This window comes from Quercus robur, chromosome 9, assembly GCF_932294415.1.
Source record: "Quercus robur chromosome 9, dhQueRobu3.1, whole genome shotgun sequence".
NCBI lineage: Eukaryota > Viridiplantae > Streptophyta > Magnoliopsida > Fagales > Fagaceae > Quercus > Quercus robur.
In genome coordinates this window covers 9,881,024-9,895,166 of record NC_065542.1, presented here as the reverse complement: position 1 = coordinate 9,895,166, position 14,143 = coordinate 9,881,024, and the positions used below count along the sequence as shown (strand labels likewise).

The 14,143-nt window shown below is 34.5% G+C and overlaps 2 protein-coding genes across 3 annotated transcripts; one reads left to right on the top strand and one right to left on the bottom strand.

Moving 5' to 3' along the window:
- The first annotated feature begins 657 nt into the window (after positions 1–657).
- LOC126699334 (uncharacterized) lies at positions 658–5,464 on the top strand. 2 transcript variants are annotated; one of them, XM_050397089.1, is made up of 2 exons: positions 658–1,768; positions 3,223–5,464. In XM_050397089.1, the coding sequence occupies exon 2, from the start codon at positions 3,392–3,394 to the stop codon at positions 5,225–5,227; it is 1,836 nt and encodes a 611-aa protein (XP_050253046.1). In that variant the 5' UTR covers positions 658–1,768; positions 3,223–3,391; the 3' UTR covers positions 5,228–5,464. The 2 variants fall into 2 exon arrangements, with proteins under 2 accessions (XP_050253046.1, XP_050253045.1); XM_050397088.1 differs by having other exon boundaries at positions 3,213–5,464.
- Positions 5,465–6,263: 799 nt separating this feature from the next.
- Positions 6,264–13,834, bottom strand: LOC126698973 (probable plastid-lipid-associated protein 14, chloroplastic). The gene is made up of 14 exons (XM_050396516.1): positions 13,511–13,834; positions 12,574–12,899; positions 12,423–12,466; positions 12,267–12,345; positions 12,062–12,178; positions 11,598–11,780; positions 11,423–11,509; positions 10,675–10,781; positions 10,495–10,582; positions 9,431–9,511; positions 9,264–9,340; positions 8,856–8,991; positions 7,942–8,004; positions 6,264–7,010 (listed from the first exon to the last, which is right to left on the bottom strand). Exons 2-14 carry the CDS (start codon positions 12,886–12,888, stop codon positions 6,363–6,365), a joined length of 2,025 nt encoding a protein of 674 aa, XP_050252473.1. The 5' UTR covers positions 12,889–12,899; positions 13,511–13,834; the 3' UTR covers positions 6,264–6,362.
- Between the last annotated feature and the right edge of the window lie 309 nt (positions 13,835–14,143).

Here is a 14,143-nt window from a genome sequence, read left to right as displayed (position 1 = left end):
AATCAGGGATTGTCAATATTATAATTTATGATGTAAATAGTTGATGACTGAAGTCTGCTGACCGTAAAATAAGTCCCCCCCTTACTTTTGTTTGAATTTTTAGTTTAATCACAAATGATCCTGATAAGATTACTGATTACTGTTTGGTGAAAATCTTAATGGCATTTACAAGATACAATTTTGTACCAACAAAGCTCGGATGCATGTTCTTTATGTACGGCCTTGTGTCGTGATTTTGTGTTTTTGCATTTTATAGTTTTTTGTCGCAGATCCGTATGATGTGCTTTGACAATTTGTCTTTTTGTTAAATGAAAATTTGAAAATAGTAGATTAGATTTGTAAGTGGTATTCTCAAACTCTCTTAAAATGATGTGATTATTTTCTGATAAAATATAATTTATACAATATATTAGATTTTTAAAATTAAACTATTTATATTTGTTGTTTAAAAAGTGTTTAAAAAATTTTATTATGCAAGGAAAGATAATGCATTTAATTAGTGTTATATAATGTGATATATTTTGTAAATAACGTAACATGTGTTTGGAATTTATTTTTAGTAAGAGTATCTCTTATATTAAAAAAAGAAAAGAAAAGAAATGCAAGACTTTAATAAGTGATATCATTAGAAGAATGTAATTTTATTACACCTCTACCAATATTACACTGAGAATGTGACATTAGTGGACCAAAATATATTGAATGAACTGTAGTAAATCATTTGCGATTCAAAAAGAGGATGCTGCAAATTGACATTAGGGACAGCAAGTATGAGGGTTAGGAAGGCTTCCGGCGGAATCTCGGTGGCAGCACGATACTTCGTGGAGTGGCTTGAGGGTAAGCGTTCACTTTATCTGGATTTCTCCGCCGAAGTTGGCATAAATAGTAACCTGGGTGTTGTGATTTCCGACTTGAGTAATTTCTTTGTGGTGTCAATGGTAACAGAAAAAGTCGCACATAACATCAGATAACTAGAGTTTATCCCTTTTTGTTTGTAATCTTTTTATTTTTCAAATACTTGTAATTATCCTTATAAATGAAATCCATACGGAAGCCAGGAGATTGATTTGGCTACTACCTTTCTTTACACTCTGTTTTTCAAAATAGATGAACACTCTGATTTTTTTTTTTTTTTAGAACCCAATATACTGCTGCTTGGGTATTTTTGCTTCTTAGGATGCAACATGGTGAAAAGGTTAAAGATTTCATCATTCATTTTCATATTTTGACAGTAAAAGTTAGCCAAATGGGTTGAATTTCTGTAAAATTTTCTGGCTGTGATTATAACAAGTCTTCAGTTTTTTAAAGTGGTATTAAACCTTTATACCTGCATTCTTATAGTAAAAAAAAAAGGGTTCTTTTTGTTGATTCCTTTGAAAAGCTCAAGTTCATAAGTGATGAAGTTTGAAACGATGATGAGTTTGTAAAAAAAAACAAAGGAGAGAATGGGTCCGGCGGTGATGATGTTTCAGAGAGTAGAGGGAGGCGAAGGGTAGAAGATTGCAGAAATAAAGATAGTTTGAGTTGGCTTTTTTTTTTTGAACCATTAGATCATTTAATTGCCACGTGTTCTTTATCTATACAAAGACCTCACCGAGTGAAAAAGGTGGGCTGCAAGTTGAATAAATCATTGAGCAATGCAAACGATTCAAAATTCACATTGATTCAGCAAAAAAAAAAAAAAAGATTCATACTTCACTCTCGTCCACAGAGCTTTTGTCCAAAAAAGTTAGATTTGCACCAAGAAGACGAAGGATGCTGCTAACAGGTATGTTAACAAAAAAAATTACATATAATATAATTATTTCAAGAATATATGGATATGCTTGTATAAATTCATATAGCTATATATAAAGAACAAAAAAGTTTATATTTTGATGAACATATATGAGTGAAAATTTATTCAGACTATAACAAAGATAATACAATCAGTTCAGCAAGTTCATACAAACAAGCAGCGAATTAGACTGTAAGCAAATACTCTGGCATAATTATTAATTTGATATTTGAGATGAAAAATCCTTATAATTATATAATTTAGCTCAAACAGACTGAATAGATAGCATCTCCAGCAAAAATAAATTCCTTCATCCATTTCTTAGCAACCAAGGAAGCCATAGCATCTAAAAGCTTAAATCAAACCAAAAAATACCCACCAAAAAAAAAAAAAAAAATTCAAGCTTCTATGGATGTTCTCCATCAAGGCATCAACTTGCAGCAACACTTTTCAATCACTACTCATAACACCTAGTTTAATTTGTTTTGCATTATTTTTGTATGATTGCGAGTATAACTCAACCACTATAAATTACTGTGAAGAATCTTGAAACCAGTACGCAAGCTTTAAAACCAAACACATTGATAATTCTCACTGTTTACCACTACCCAAGACCTCCAAAACCGCCAGTCTTCCACCACCACCACCAAACATCTTCTTTAATTCATAACCAAACCAAATTATGATTTTTTTTTTTTTTTTTTGAGTATTTTTTGGTTTGATTTAAGCTTTAGATGCTATGGCTTCGTTGGTTGCTTAGAAATGGATGAAGGAATTTATTTTTGCTGGAGATAATTCTTAACAGAAGCTTCTATGATGGTAGTAATGTTTGTTCATAATTTTTACAAAACCCTCACTTTTTGATCTTGTTTTCTCTTATTCTTTTATTTATTTATTTATTTATTTTTTATGTTTTGAGAGGAGAGAGACATAAAATAGAGCAAAAATACATATTTAGTCCAATTTTTAATAGAGGTGGGTAACGGAATCCTAATTTAACTAACTTCAGGTGAGTAAAGTGCCAAATTCAAACCATAGATAGGCAACTTAAATTTCAGCCAAACCACATGTGAGTAAGTTATAATTAGCCCTAGAAATAATACTCCTACTAATTATACTACCATTTTGGGAGTGATTTGTCTGCCTCAAGATATTTATTTTTCAAATTTTTGTTAATGCTTGTGGGTGTTAGTTGTTCTTTCTTCAAGCACCTAGCTATATTTCAAAGTATGCAGGGTTCTCCAAGTCCAAGCGCCTGCCACAAGATATCATTAAAACTTTAATGAAGCATAATTGTATATACTCAGTATTAGAAAACCTTAATTATTTCAGTAAAATTTTTGTATAGTTTCAGTATTTGATTACCTTGATGATGAGGCATATGCTAATCTTGCCAACATATAATAATTTTGTTTTCGTTTAAATTCTGGTAAAGTTTTTAACAGTTGGGTTTTCTTGGAGACACGAAAGCTTATTCAAGTGTTCCCAGGGCCTGTGCGGAAATTATGGAATAATTGGGAGTTACGAGTTTTGGTTCTTGTCAGTCTCACCTTGCAGCTATCTCTTCTTCACTTGGGAAGTCGTAGAAGATATAGTACTAAAACTTGGATCAGGATGGTCCTCTGGTTTTCGTACCTAAGTGCTGATTCAGTGGCAACTGTTGCACTTGGTGTCATCTCCAATGATCAAGGAAATTCTTGTGATTGCAATGATTCCCAGTCACAAAATGAGCTCACGGCATTCTGGGCATCGTTTCTATTGTTGCACCTTGGCGACCGGGACACAATTACAGCTTATGCAGTACAAGACAATGAATTGTGGTTAAGGCACTTGCTTGGACTGGTTGTTCAATTCGGAGTGGCACTCTACATCTTTCTCGTGTCTTGGAAGGCCAATTGGCTGTCTTTTCTTACTATTCTGATGTTTCTTCGTGGGTTTATCAAGTTTGCTGAAAGGACATGGGTCATGCGATTAGCAAATTATGATCCGAGCTTTATAAGGCCAGGGCGGCGACATAAAGTTCTTGATAAAATCACAGATAAGGTTAAGAAGCATTTAGTTATTCGTCGGCTAATTGCAACTCGTGATGTCAACTATACTGGAGAGGACATACAAAAAGATGCATTTCGGCTGTTTAAAATTTATAGATGTCTCTTCCTGAATCAGAAGGTCATCATTTCTTATCGTATTCTTTTTCACAATAGCACCATTTTTCTTGATTCTCAAGCCGCCTGGAAGACGATTGAGGTTGAACTTGGATATGCTTATGATGTATTCTACACCAAGGCTCCTTTTTTTTTCACGGCATGGGGTTTCATCTTCCGTTCCTTCTCTTTTACGTCCATTCTTTTTGTGTTTGTGCTTTTTCTTTTAAAAGAAAGGCACAAGCACCTACAGATAGATTTGATTATCACCTACTTATTATTGGCTGGAGCTATTCTTACAGAGATATATGCTGTCATTTTACTAAGTAACTCCGATTGGCCTTGGCCAGATTTTGAGAAAATGAAACACCTTCAGACACTATTTGCTCCCATAAGAAACTGTTGTGCAAAACTGACTAGTAAACAGAGGTGGTCTAATTCAATGGCTCAACTCAATCTGCTTAGCTTGTGCCTCAAAGATAAGTTTGATCAGGTTGGCCATGGTACCCCAAAACCCTTTGCTAACTTGAGAGAGTTGGTCTTCAATCAAATGTTGCTAAAAATAAATGGAGAACTGGAGATCCTCTTGTATAGGACTCATAAGCAGGTCTCTGCTGAGTTGAAGGACTTGGTGTACAACACATTCCGGGAAAAATTAAGTTCCAACAGCAATGGGTTTTCCGAAGAGTACAACAATTACATAACAGATGAAACTCAAAATGTGGAAATTTACCAAAGGATTGTCATCTGGCACATTGCCACAGATCTCTGCCTTTACACAGACAGTGGTGCGAACGAACCTAACAATAATTTACGCCGGGAAGTGAGCAAGGATGTTTCAGATTATATGATGTATATTCTTGTGATGTGTCCTTTCGTATTATCAACAGGAAATGCAATAGTCTGTTTTGAAAACACTTGTGAATCCATTAAGAATTTTTTTCAAGAGAAAAATCTCCCTAGACTGCCTAAAGCGAATGCTTGTGCAATGTTGATCTCAGAATATGAAGCTTCAAGCGATAGTGTAGACGTTTACTTGTTGACTGACTCTCTGTGTCCCATAGCAGTTCTACTTGCAAAAAAACTGAGTCAACTGGATGGAAAGTGGGAGATATTGAGTAAGTTTTGGGTGGAGAACCTAGCTTATGTTGCAACTCTTTGTCGAGGAAATAATCATGCTCAACAACTCAGAAAAGGTGGGGAGTTTCTTACGCATGTCTGGCTTTTGATAGAGCAATTCAATCTCACAGAAAGTTTTCAAAGGTCACAAACAAGACCACTAGAGGAAGACGACATGGCAGGATAGGAGACTTGGGATTTGTTTGTGTATTGAAGTTATCATCACCATATGAAACTGCAAATTTAAGTTGACATGTCCTTAGTTCTTTTCCCTTCTCTCTTGATATGTAAAATCCCAATGCATTTGGGTTCTAGGTGATTTCAACTTGTTTCTTTTCCTTTTCCACCAATGTTTTGTTGTAGTATGTACACATTGTAGATTAATATTTAAGTTTTATTGATATTTAACAGCACATATATGATATATCTTTCGGCACATATAATCCCCACTAGTTTAAAACTTATTCAACCTTTATACTGGAAGGACAGTACATTCGCCACGGACCTTATGGCATTATCATCATGATTCAAAGGGCAAGCCACAAATTAAGGAGATTGTTGGTTTAAGTTGTGGCAATTGCTCTATTTGACAAATGGTGATTATTCCAAATGTTTTTGACAGTGCAGATCCTCCTTTTACCTAATCAAAGCAAGGACCCATATTCCCTGAATATACCTAGGGGACTTATCCTAGGCGTTTGAGACGCCTAGTACTGATGGAAGAATGAAGATCCTGGACTTTGTTTCCTAAAGAGTCAATTCTGCCAAGTTCTAAAGTCTAGGGAGTTAGTTGAATTAGGCTCTATATATTCTTTCATCCTCATTTACATCTATTATTCCAGACACATATGACACGTCCACATTTAAAATATAAAAATGGATGTGAAAAAATAGACCTAAAAAGGTGGATGTGAGAAAATAAAAACCCATTGAATTATGCATGGTCAAGTAAATAAAAGAGTTCTGCAGATTATTATTTTGCTTAGTATATCAGGTGATAAGGACTAAAAGTTGGCCTACATTCGGGGGGCACAACAGTATTAAGCAATGGTATCTCCCAAGCATCAAGCATTAGATCACCATTACTTTTTGGTACAAGAAAAAATGAACCGCAGGTATGGTTAACATTCAATAAAATGGGATAATCATGGTCAAAACCCAAACCCCCATAAATGCATCAAGGATTGTGACATTTGATGGCAGAACATAGAAGACAGATGAGATAATTGAAGATAGCTTTCAATTATTTCCTTTCTTTCAGTATTGAGTAAAGAATAATAATTACAGATTAAAACAATAACATAAGACAACAGATATTTACACTAATCCATTGCATCATCACAAGACCTTGTAAACAGGAGGGCTGATCCATTCACCCCACGAAGTACTAGCAGCCTGGAGTCCACATATGTTCCACATACAAGCTTTGACAAATCAAACATTTCGGGTGGGAGTTGTGTCCGGATTTCCTGAACTGCGTTTTTTGCATTATCAATATTTTGATTTAATGGCTCACCAAGATTCATTGTCACCTCAATGTCACCTGAAGCAAGTTTTGCAACCGGAAGGCTTGACGGGAACTCTTTAAAAGGGATTGCTTTCCTCCATTTTCTACCTGATAATTTCTTAGCAAGAGAACCTTGAATATTTGATGGACCCATAGTAAACTTTCCTGCGGTCTTTTCTTCCTTAAGATACAGCCGTCTCCCCGCTGTTAATCTGAATAATGAATTCACTTCCAATTTCCCACTTATACCAGTCTTGTCGTGGGGCCAATCCTTACCAATCATGATTTTAAATCCAATTTCTGAAGTGAATGAAAGGTTGGTGCTTAACTTCGATGCTCTTGACACAGCCAAACGCACATCACCAATGAGGACTCGAGCATTCGGCTGGCGAAGGGTCAACCCTATGTGCCTCCCAGTACAGTATAATAAGCGCCATTTTCCAGGCAGCAACTCTAGCCAATTCTGCAAGTTCAGAATTATGCATAAATTAGCACAAGTCCAAAAAGCTAAACCAACGACCGATTATTCATGTGATACAACAAACTTTTCCCCAATGATATGGACCTGCCGAATTCAAGGGCCACAAGAATGGTCCAAATGCAGAAAAAACGATTTTTTGATTTCATTACACCAATTGACCACTTGCATGTGGCTAATCTAACACACACTAGATCAGAATGGTGTATATACTCTGACTACAAACCAGATAGTTGAATCAACCAAATCTTGGAGCACAAGCTCTTCACAATACAAAGAAACATACTAAAAGATTGCTGAAAATGGATGCATATATTTACAAGAATGGATTTCAATATTAAGAAACAAAAACAAAAACTTCTCGCTTAAAATGCAGAGAATGCTATCTTTTTTATGTCATAAGAGCAAATCAGTTGAAAACATGTCTTCATATGAAGTCAAACAGAAAACATTGAATATGCAAGTGGAGATCAACCAACAAAACAAATTAATAATAATGAAAAGCTGAAAACATTTGCTAGCCATGTAGTTATATTATAAAGGGGGTTAGAAATCAGGATTTGAAACATACCTCCATCCTGGGAATATTAAATGTTAATTAATCTTAGAAAGCTTAATGCCTAAACCAAATTTCATTTTTAAAGAGCATCAGGTGATAAGGACTAAAGTTGGCCTACATTTGGGGGGCACAACAGTATTAAGGAATGGTATCTACCAAGCATCAAGCATTAGATCACCATTACCTATTTGGATGTTGTAAAAGAAACAATCCAACATTGGTATTATCAATATTTTGATCCAATGAAGAGCTATTGAGTGGTATGATATTAGTAAAAGCTACAACAGACATAACTAGAACCTACCCCACGTGTGTGATGAGAGTGAGTGCGTGTTTTGGAAGAATATAGATAATTACCTTTGGCTTTGAGTTAGGATTCAGCATTTCCATCAACTCAATGAAGTGGGCAAGCCTACTACGCTAAAACATGAAAGATAAGAAGTTCAGTGCACTTCTACATTCTCAAATTTCTGCATTAATAAAATATATCTGAGTCCCAGATATCTAGTAGTCTGAATTGAAATTTTGAACACAAATACAGATGGAAACATGGTATGCATATAACTATCCTTGCATATAATATTTTATAATGTACTAGTAGTGTGCCTATTCAATGCACAGTTTAAATAAAAATTGTGTAAAACAAAAGCACAGTGTAAGGCCAAGTGTTTACTAAAACAAAATGTTACGGTAAATAATTAAAATTATTTAAAATAGATAATAAAATTTCTTAGAACTTTTGGTAATAGAATTTTAGTTGAAGCAGTACTTTAAACTTTTTGAAACTTTTGTCAATTAGTGAATCATATGGTGAGATCAGCCTGTACAACATGTAACATTTGTGTTAAGCCATATGGCGTGGCCCAATAAAAAATTATAGTAGATACAACAAGCCTTCATCCCAAATTTTGAAACAAATGATAAAATTTCTTATTAAAATTTTTGAAACTTTTGGCAGCTGAACTTTAATTGAAGTAGTATTTTAAAGTTTTGCAACTTTAGAAATAGACTTTCACCTAAAATAAACAATCTTAATAATCATAACATGCTTATAGTGAACTTGATGAACAGGCATCTGTAAAATACAATTTATACCCTCAAAGTAGGGACCTTATGATAGTTTCTCTTCATACATACATACATATATATCAATGACAGTGTTTTGACATAACCAACAAAATAAAACAATGTGAACCTATTCACTATGGAGGTATTGACAATTTGAAAGAGAACAAAAAGCAGGAAATTGGATTCAGAAAGTAACCATGTACCTGAGGTTGGCCATAAATATATTCCTCTGTAATTCGTACTGCAGTAGAACCCAGACCCCATCTGATAATATCCATGGATGGGACTACCCGCCATCTTGGACCACAAAGAAATGGGTGTCTAAGAGCATCTAAACAACTGCAAAGCAGTTCAGAAGGATTGTTATGAACGGCATCATTTCTCTCAATCAAGATGCAATATCTAATTAAATGTGGTTTAGAAAAGTACATGATATTAATGTAACTGTATATGAACGGCATCATTTCATGTACATGATATTTTTATAAAATCTGATTAAATCTGATTTCTTTCCTAACATGTAACTATAACTATATATGAACTGCATCATATCTAATTAAATCTTATTTCTTTCCTAACATGATTTTTTATCTCACATATAACAATTATACCTTACTCTTTTGGAAGATTTGGTTGCAAGCAATAAGGATAAAAGGTTCCAACCTGCACCCCAATTCCTATCCAGTATCTGCAAATGACAACAAATCAGTAGATTTTCACATGAAGAAGGGAAAGGTACACTGAAAGTGGAAATAACTTGCGTTGAAGGAACAAATACTTGGAGTCCAGAATTTCCCGATGGAGAATTCCTACTAAGGAACTGTAGAAGAAATTCACGCAAGCATGAAGGATCATTTCCCTGAAATAGCATGTAAAAGAGAAATTTAGTAGTATGATAAAAGTTATACTCATTTATTAGAATCTTGAGCTAAACAATTATACTAATGAGTTTTGTTTCAAACTTAATCATAATACGGTTAATGTGGCTTTAAGCAAGGAGCATAAAGAAAAGAGGGCAAGGGGGAACAATACTTGCTAGTTCATTGAGAGATGTTAAAGAAATGTTAGAGAATTAACAGAGAACAAATTTGAGATAAGGAGTCAAAATGATACAGCCCACGTATTAGGGCCAAATACATATCAAAAGATGCCAAATTTAATATGGAGGGTCGTGAACGGTCCATTCTTGAGTTTAAGTCTTTTTTCTTTCTTACTCTTCTCGAATGGTGCTTAGTTTTACCTGCTTTTTCTTGTTTATCTCTTCCTGCTTTGTTTGATCTTTGTAATTTGGTTTCTTGATGTTTTTGCCTTCTTAGTACATTTCCTATGTACGGGGCTGAGTTCTTCTTTTTTATATATCTTCCTTTACTTATCAAAAAAAAAATATGGAGAGTCCAATTATAACATATATGTGAAGGCCAGAGAAAAATTGACTAATGAGGGTTGAGAGACAAGGGACCTAATTCATTTACACACACCAGAAGAAGGAACATGAGATACCAGTTTCTCCCGTGGGAAGATGAAAATAATAACGGATATGCATATACATATTAAAATATAACAATAACAAGAGCAACTTGTAAAAAACATATTACATTTAGTGTTGAACAAGAGCAACTTGCAGTGATGAACCATATAACAAGCAAAATGGTTCATCTTACATACTAAATATTTTAACACAACACATTCTGAAGTCTTCCTATATGTGACAGATGACCTCGTATTACTGAAATGTGAAGATTTTTTACAGGATACACAATACATGTGCCCAAGATTTAGTTCTCCTTTGGATTATATGATTTAAAGGCTTGAATTTAAAAAGGAAAATTGTGCATGTTATACCTTCGTGAGAAACGATTTGAACTTCGTAAAGATAAAAGGATCCATAAGTTCCCGCAACACCATTTTTGCCATCATGAATCCAACACATCTTTGCATCATGTATGAAACAAAATAAGCATCAAGAAAATCTTCTGGTGACAAAAAAAATTTACACCTTATTTCACTTTCTCCTCACCATACCTCATGTCAAATGCAATCATCATTTGTCGCCTATCCTGGTTGTTGTCCAGAGTGCTACTATTCAGACCATTCTCGTAAAAGTCAGCAGCATTTCCTAGAATCCCTACCTGAAAAGCTAAAATTTTAAAAGCTATATACAGACAAGAGTAAACCATAAATGGAAAAAAAAAAAAAAAAAAACTGAACTAGCTGATTTGAATGAAGTATACCAGAATCCCACCTATCCCTAGTAATCCCAGATTGCAATACCTCTTGCATAAACTAAATCCCTCAACATCGGTAAGCTCAATTCATCATCAGCTACCATCAATCTCTCTCAGTCACTAAGTGAATGCTTATTCTATTAGATATTTGAATTAGTTGAGCATGCATGTGGTGGCTGAACGAACTACCATCAAATTAATCAGTAAATCAATTATAAATTGCTGCAACACAAGAACTTCTAACCATCAAAAATGATAAGTTTTTATTTATCACATTGTTGGAATGTCCCCAATCATCCATTTCATGAGCTTGCGTTTGTTTTATTATCAATTGATTTTTATATCAATAACCCTTTTGATTATCTACCATGGTGCTCCCAAAAAAACTCCTATCAAGTAGAAAACCAGATATAGCTTTATTCTTGATGAACTTATGGGGGTGCAAAGGAAACTCATATATATTTAGGACAAAATCACCGATGTGATAATGAAAGCCAAAAAAAACTTATATATTCTGAAAGCATACATGAAAATCTGGTGCTTACTTTAATATGTCTATCCACTGGACTTATGTGCACATTCTCCAGTCTCAACTCTGTATGGGCAAGTCCATGGCTATGCAAGTAATTCACCTGAGTTTTATAAACAACAGAAATATTATAAATCCTCCAAATGTCAAATTCATATCTATGCATTGATGACTGCAAAAATAAAGCATACTCCAATCAAAAGATCCCTCATCAATATTCGAAAAAGGCGCAATTGCCGACTAATTGCAGGCCCTCCAACTGTGTCATCACCCACCCTCCTGACACACTCTTCATCCAATGCAAGAGTAGCTTCTAGGGTTGGGAGCCAATCTGATTGTCGAAGCCAATGTCTTAAGGAGAAACTACCATGATACTGCATTAATATTTATAAATAAAAAATGGTTAGTGTCTAAAGCACATTAATTATTCACTATTTTTTCTATAACAGATACATTTGATAGTTCTATATATATATATATATATATATATATATATATTTTTTTTTTTTTTTCCTTTCTTTCTTTCTGGTAAGTAGTTATTTGATAATTCAGTCATTCTTGTTCAAACCATAAAAGCTCTTGGTGAGACCTCTCATGATCATGTGATGAAGTAAGTGGCAGTATAATAATCTATCATACATGGGAAAGAACCTACCCCATGGACCAGGGTAAATGAAACACGACCACTACTTGTAGGTGAAGAAATGTAACCATGGACTTGCATTGAGTAAGAATGGTACATAAGTTTACGGCGAACTAGCTTCTTCAATACCTAACAAACAATCCAAAAAGTAAAAATAATTACATAAATCCGGAACCTTCAGGAACAACACAGAAATAACGATAAACAATCCACAAACCTCTATTGCTCTTTTTCCTCTGCGCTGAGCTTGAGCACTAGTAAGGCGTCGAAGCACAACTCTAGTGTTATTCAAAGGGCTGCGATTTCATAATACCTGATATCAAGATCAAATCACTTTTGCAACATGACATCACCAAAACAAACAGGAACTAACCTATTAGCATCCTTCACTATTGCTTCAAATATTACCTCATCAGCCTACAACAAAGCACAATCAAATTGCCCCACCATTAATTTCATACTCATCCTAAGAAGAACACCCACCACTACACAAACAAATAACAAATTTTAAAAAATATTCATACCCGCCCTCCGAGGCCAACACTAATACAATCAAGAATTTTAAAATTGGATATCTTGAACCTCGTAACATGCTCCAATTCTTCCTCCACACTATCCAATAACACAGTCCGAGCATTTTCTTCTGATTCCATCGAAGATACAGCTTTTCTAGCTGATGAGCACCGAACCCCACAACATTGCCTTCGATTCAAATTAGGGGACTTCCCAGTGAAAATCATGGGACTTCGTCTGATCAGTCTTGTCGACAAATTACCACTCAAAGACACTACTTCAGCATTTTCCACACTCGGACTCAAACCAATTCCGCATAGCGCCATTGATCAGAGCTCTTAACATAAAATAATTATAAAACAAATTAATAATAATGATCATATAATCAAGCTCCATTACTACTCTCAAAAATAAAAGGCAACAGTAAATGAGACAAATAATAATTTGGATATATTTCATTGTTTTGGAACCACAGAAAATATCGATCAACTAAATTAAATTTTTGTACTATAGTTTAATCCAGCTGAACTCAACTTTCTGATTTCCTACAAGCCTCACAACAACAAAAAGAAAAACAGTAAAAGACTCGTGGAAACCTCAGTTTTCTTGGCAAACAAACAGAATTATACTCCATTCACAGAATTACAAACAGAGGATTATGCTTTCTCAGCTCCCAAACGAGTGAGAAAAAAACACAGCCAAAACGCTGCGTTTTGTTGTTTCAGCTTACAAAAATTATATAACAATAACACGCGCATATGATATGAGACATTCAACTCAAGTAAACGAAGCAGCTAAATTAAGCGCAGCTGAGCGAGAAATTAAGTAGGAAAAAAAAAAAAAAAAAAAAGTTCGTGAAAGTTTCTTTCCATTTCCAGTGTTTTCTCGGGAACCAAACAGAAACAACGGAAAGATAGAGAAATCAAAAGTGAAAACTGTGGAACTTACCGGAATTAGAAAGAGGAGGGAGATTCTGAGAAGTGAAAAAAATAAGAGAGAGAGAGAGAGAGGGAATGGTATTTATAGAAGAAGGTAGGGAAGGGAAAATGTGGGAAGCGTGTGAGAGTTGCGTGGGGGAGGAAGGCAGAGACGCTTCGCCATGGGTTTTCCCGTTTTTTGTTTTTCGTATCGTACGTCCACGTCTGCCTGCCTCTACCAACAAAAATATCTAATACTCATCTCTGGTTGGATCAGAAGGAATTTCTCTCAAGTGCCATTTCGCCGCTATGGTACAGTGATTGTGGCCATCTCACCATTCTTATTTTGGAAAAAAGTCCTGGCTTAGGCTTATCGTACAGATCTATCACTGTTTTGTCTGTAACTCGAGATTCAAGGAAAATATTTTTTATTTAACTTGAGATCTATAAAAAATAACATAGTAAATTTGAAAACTATTTTTCCAAAGAAATTGAGTTACAAAGCAAATTCGACTTTTAAAAATATGATAGATTATTAAATATTTCATAAATAGTGATATATTGTTAAATATTTTGTTAATCAATGGTATATAGTCATTTTGGCCTTACTTTCAATGCTCCAATGCACAGGAGTCAACACAATATACCCTAATACTGCCAAATT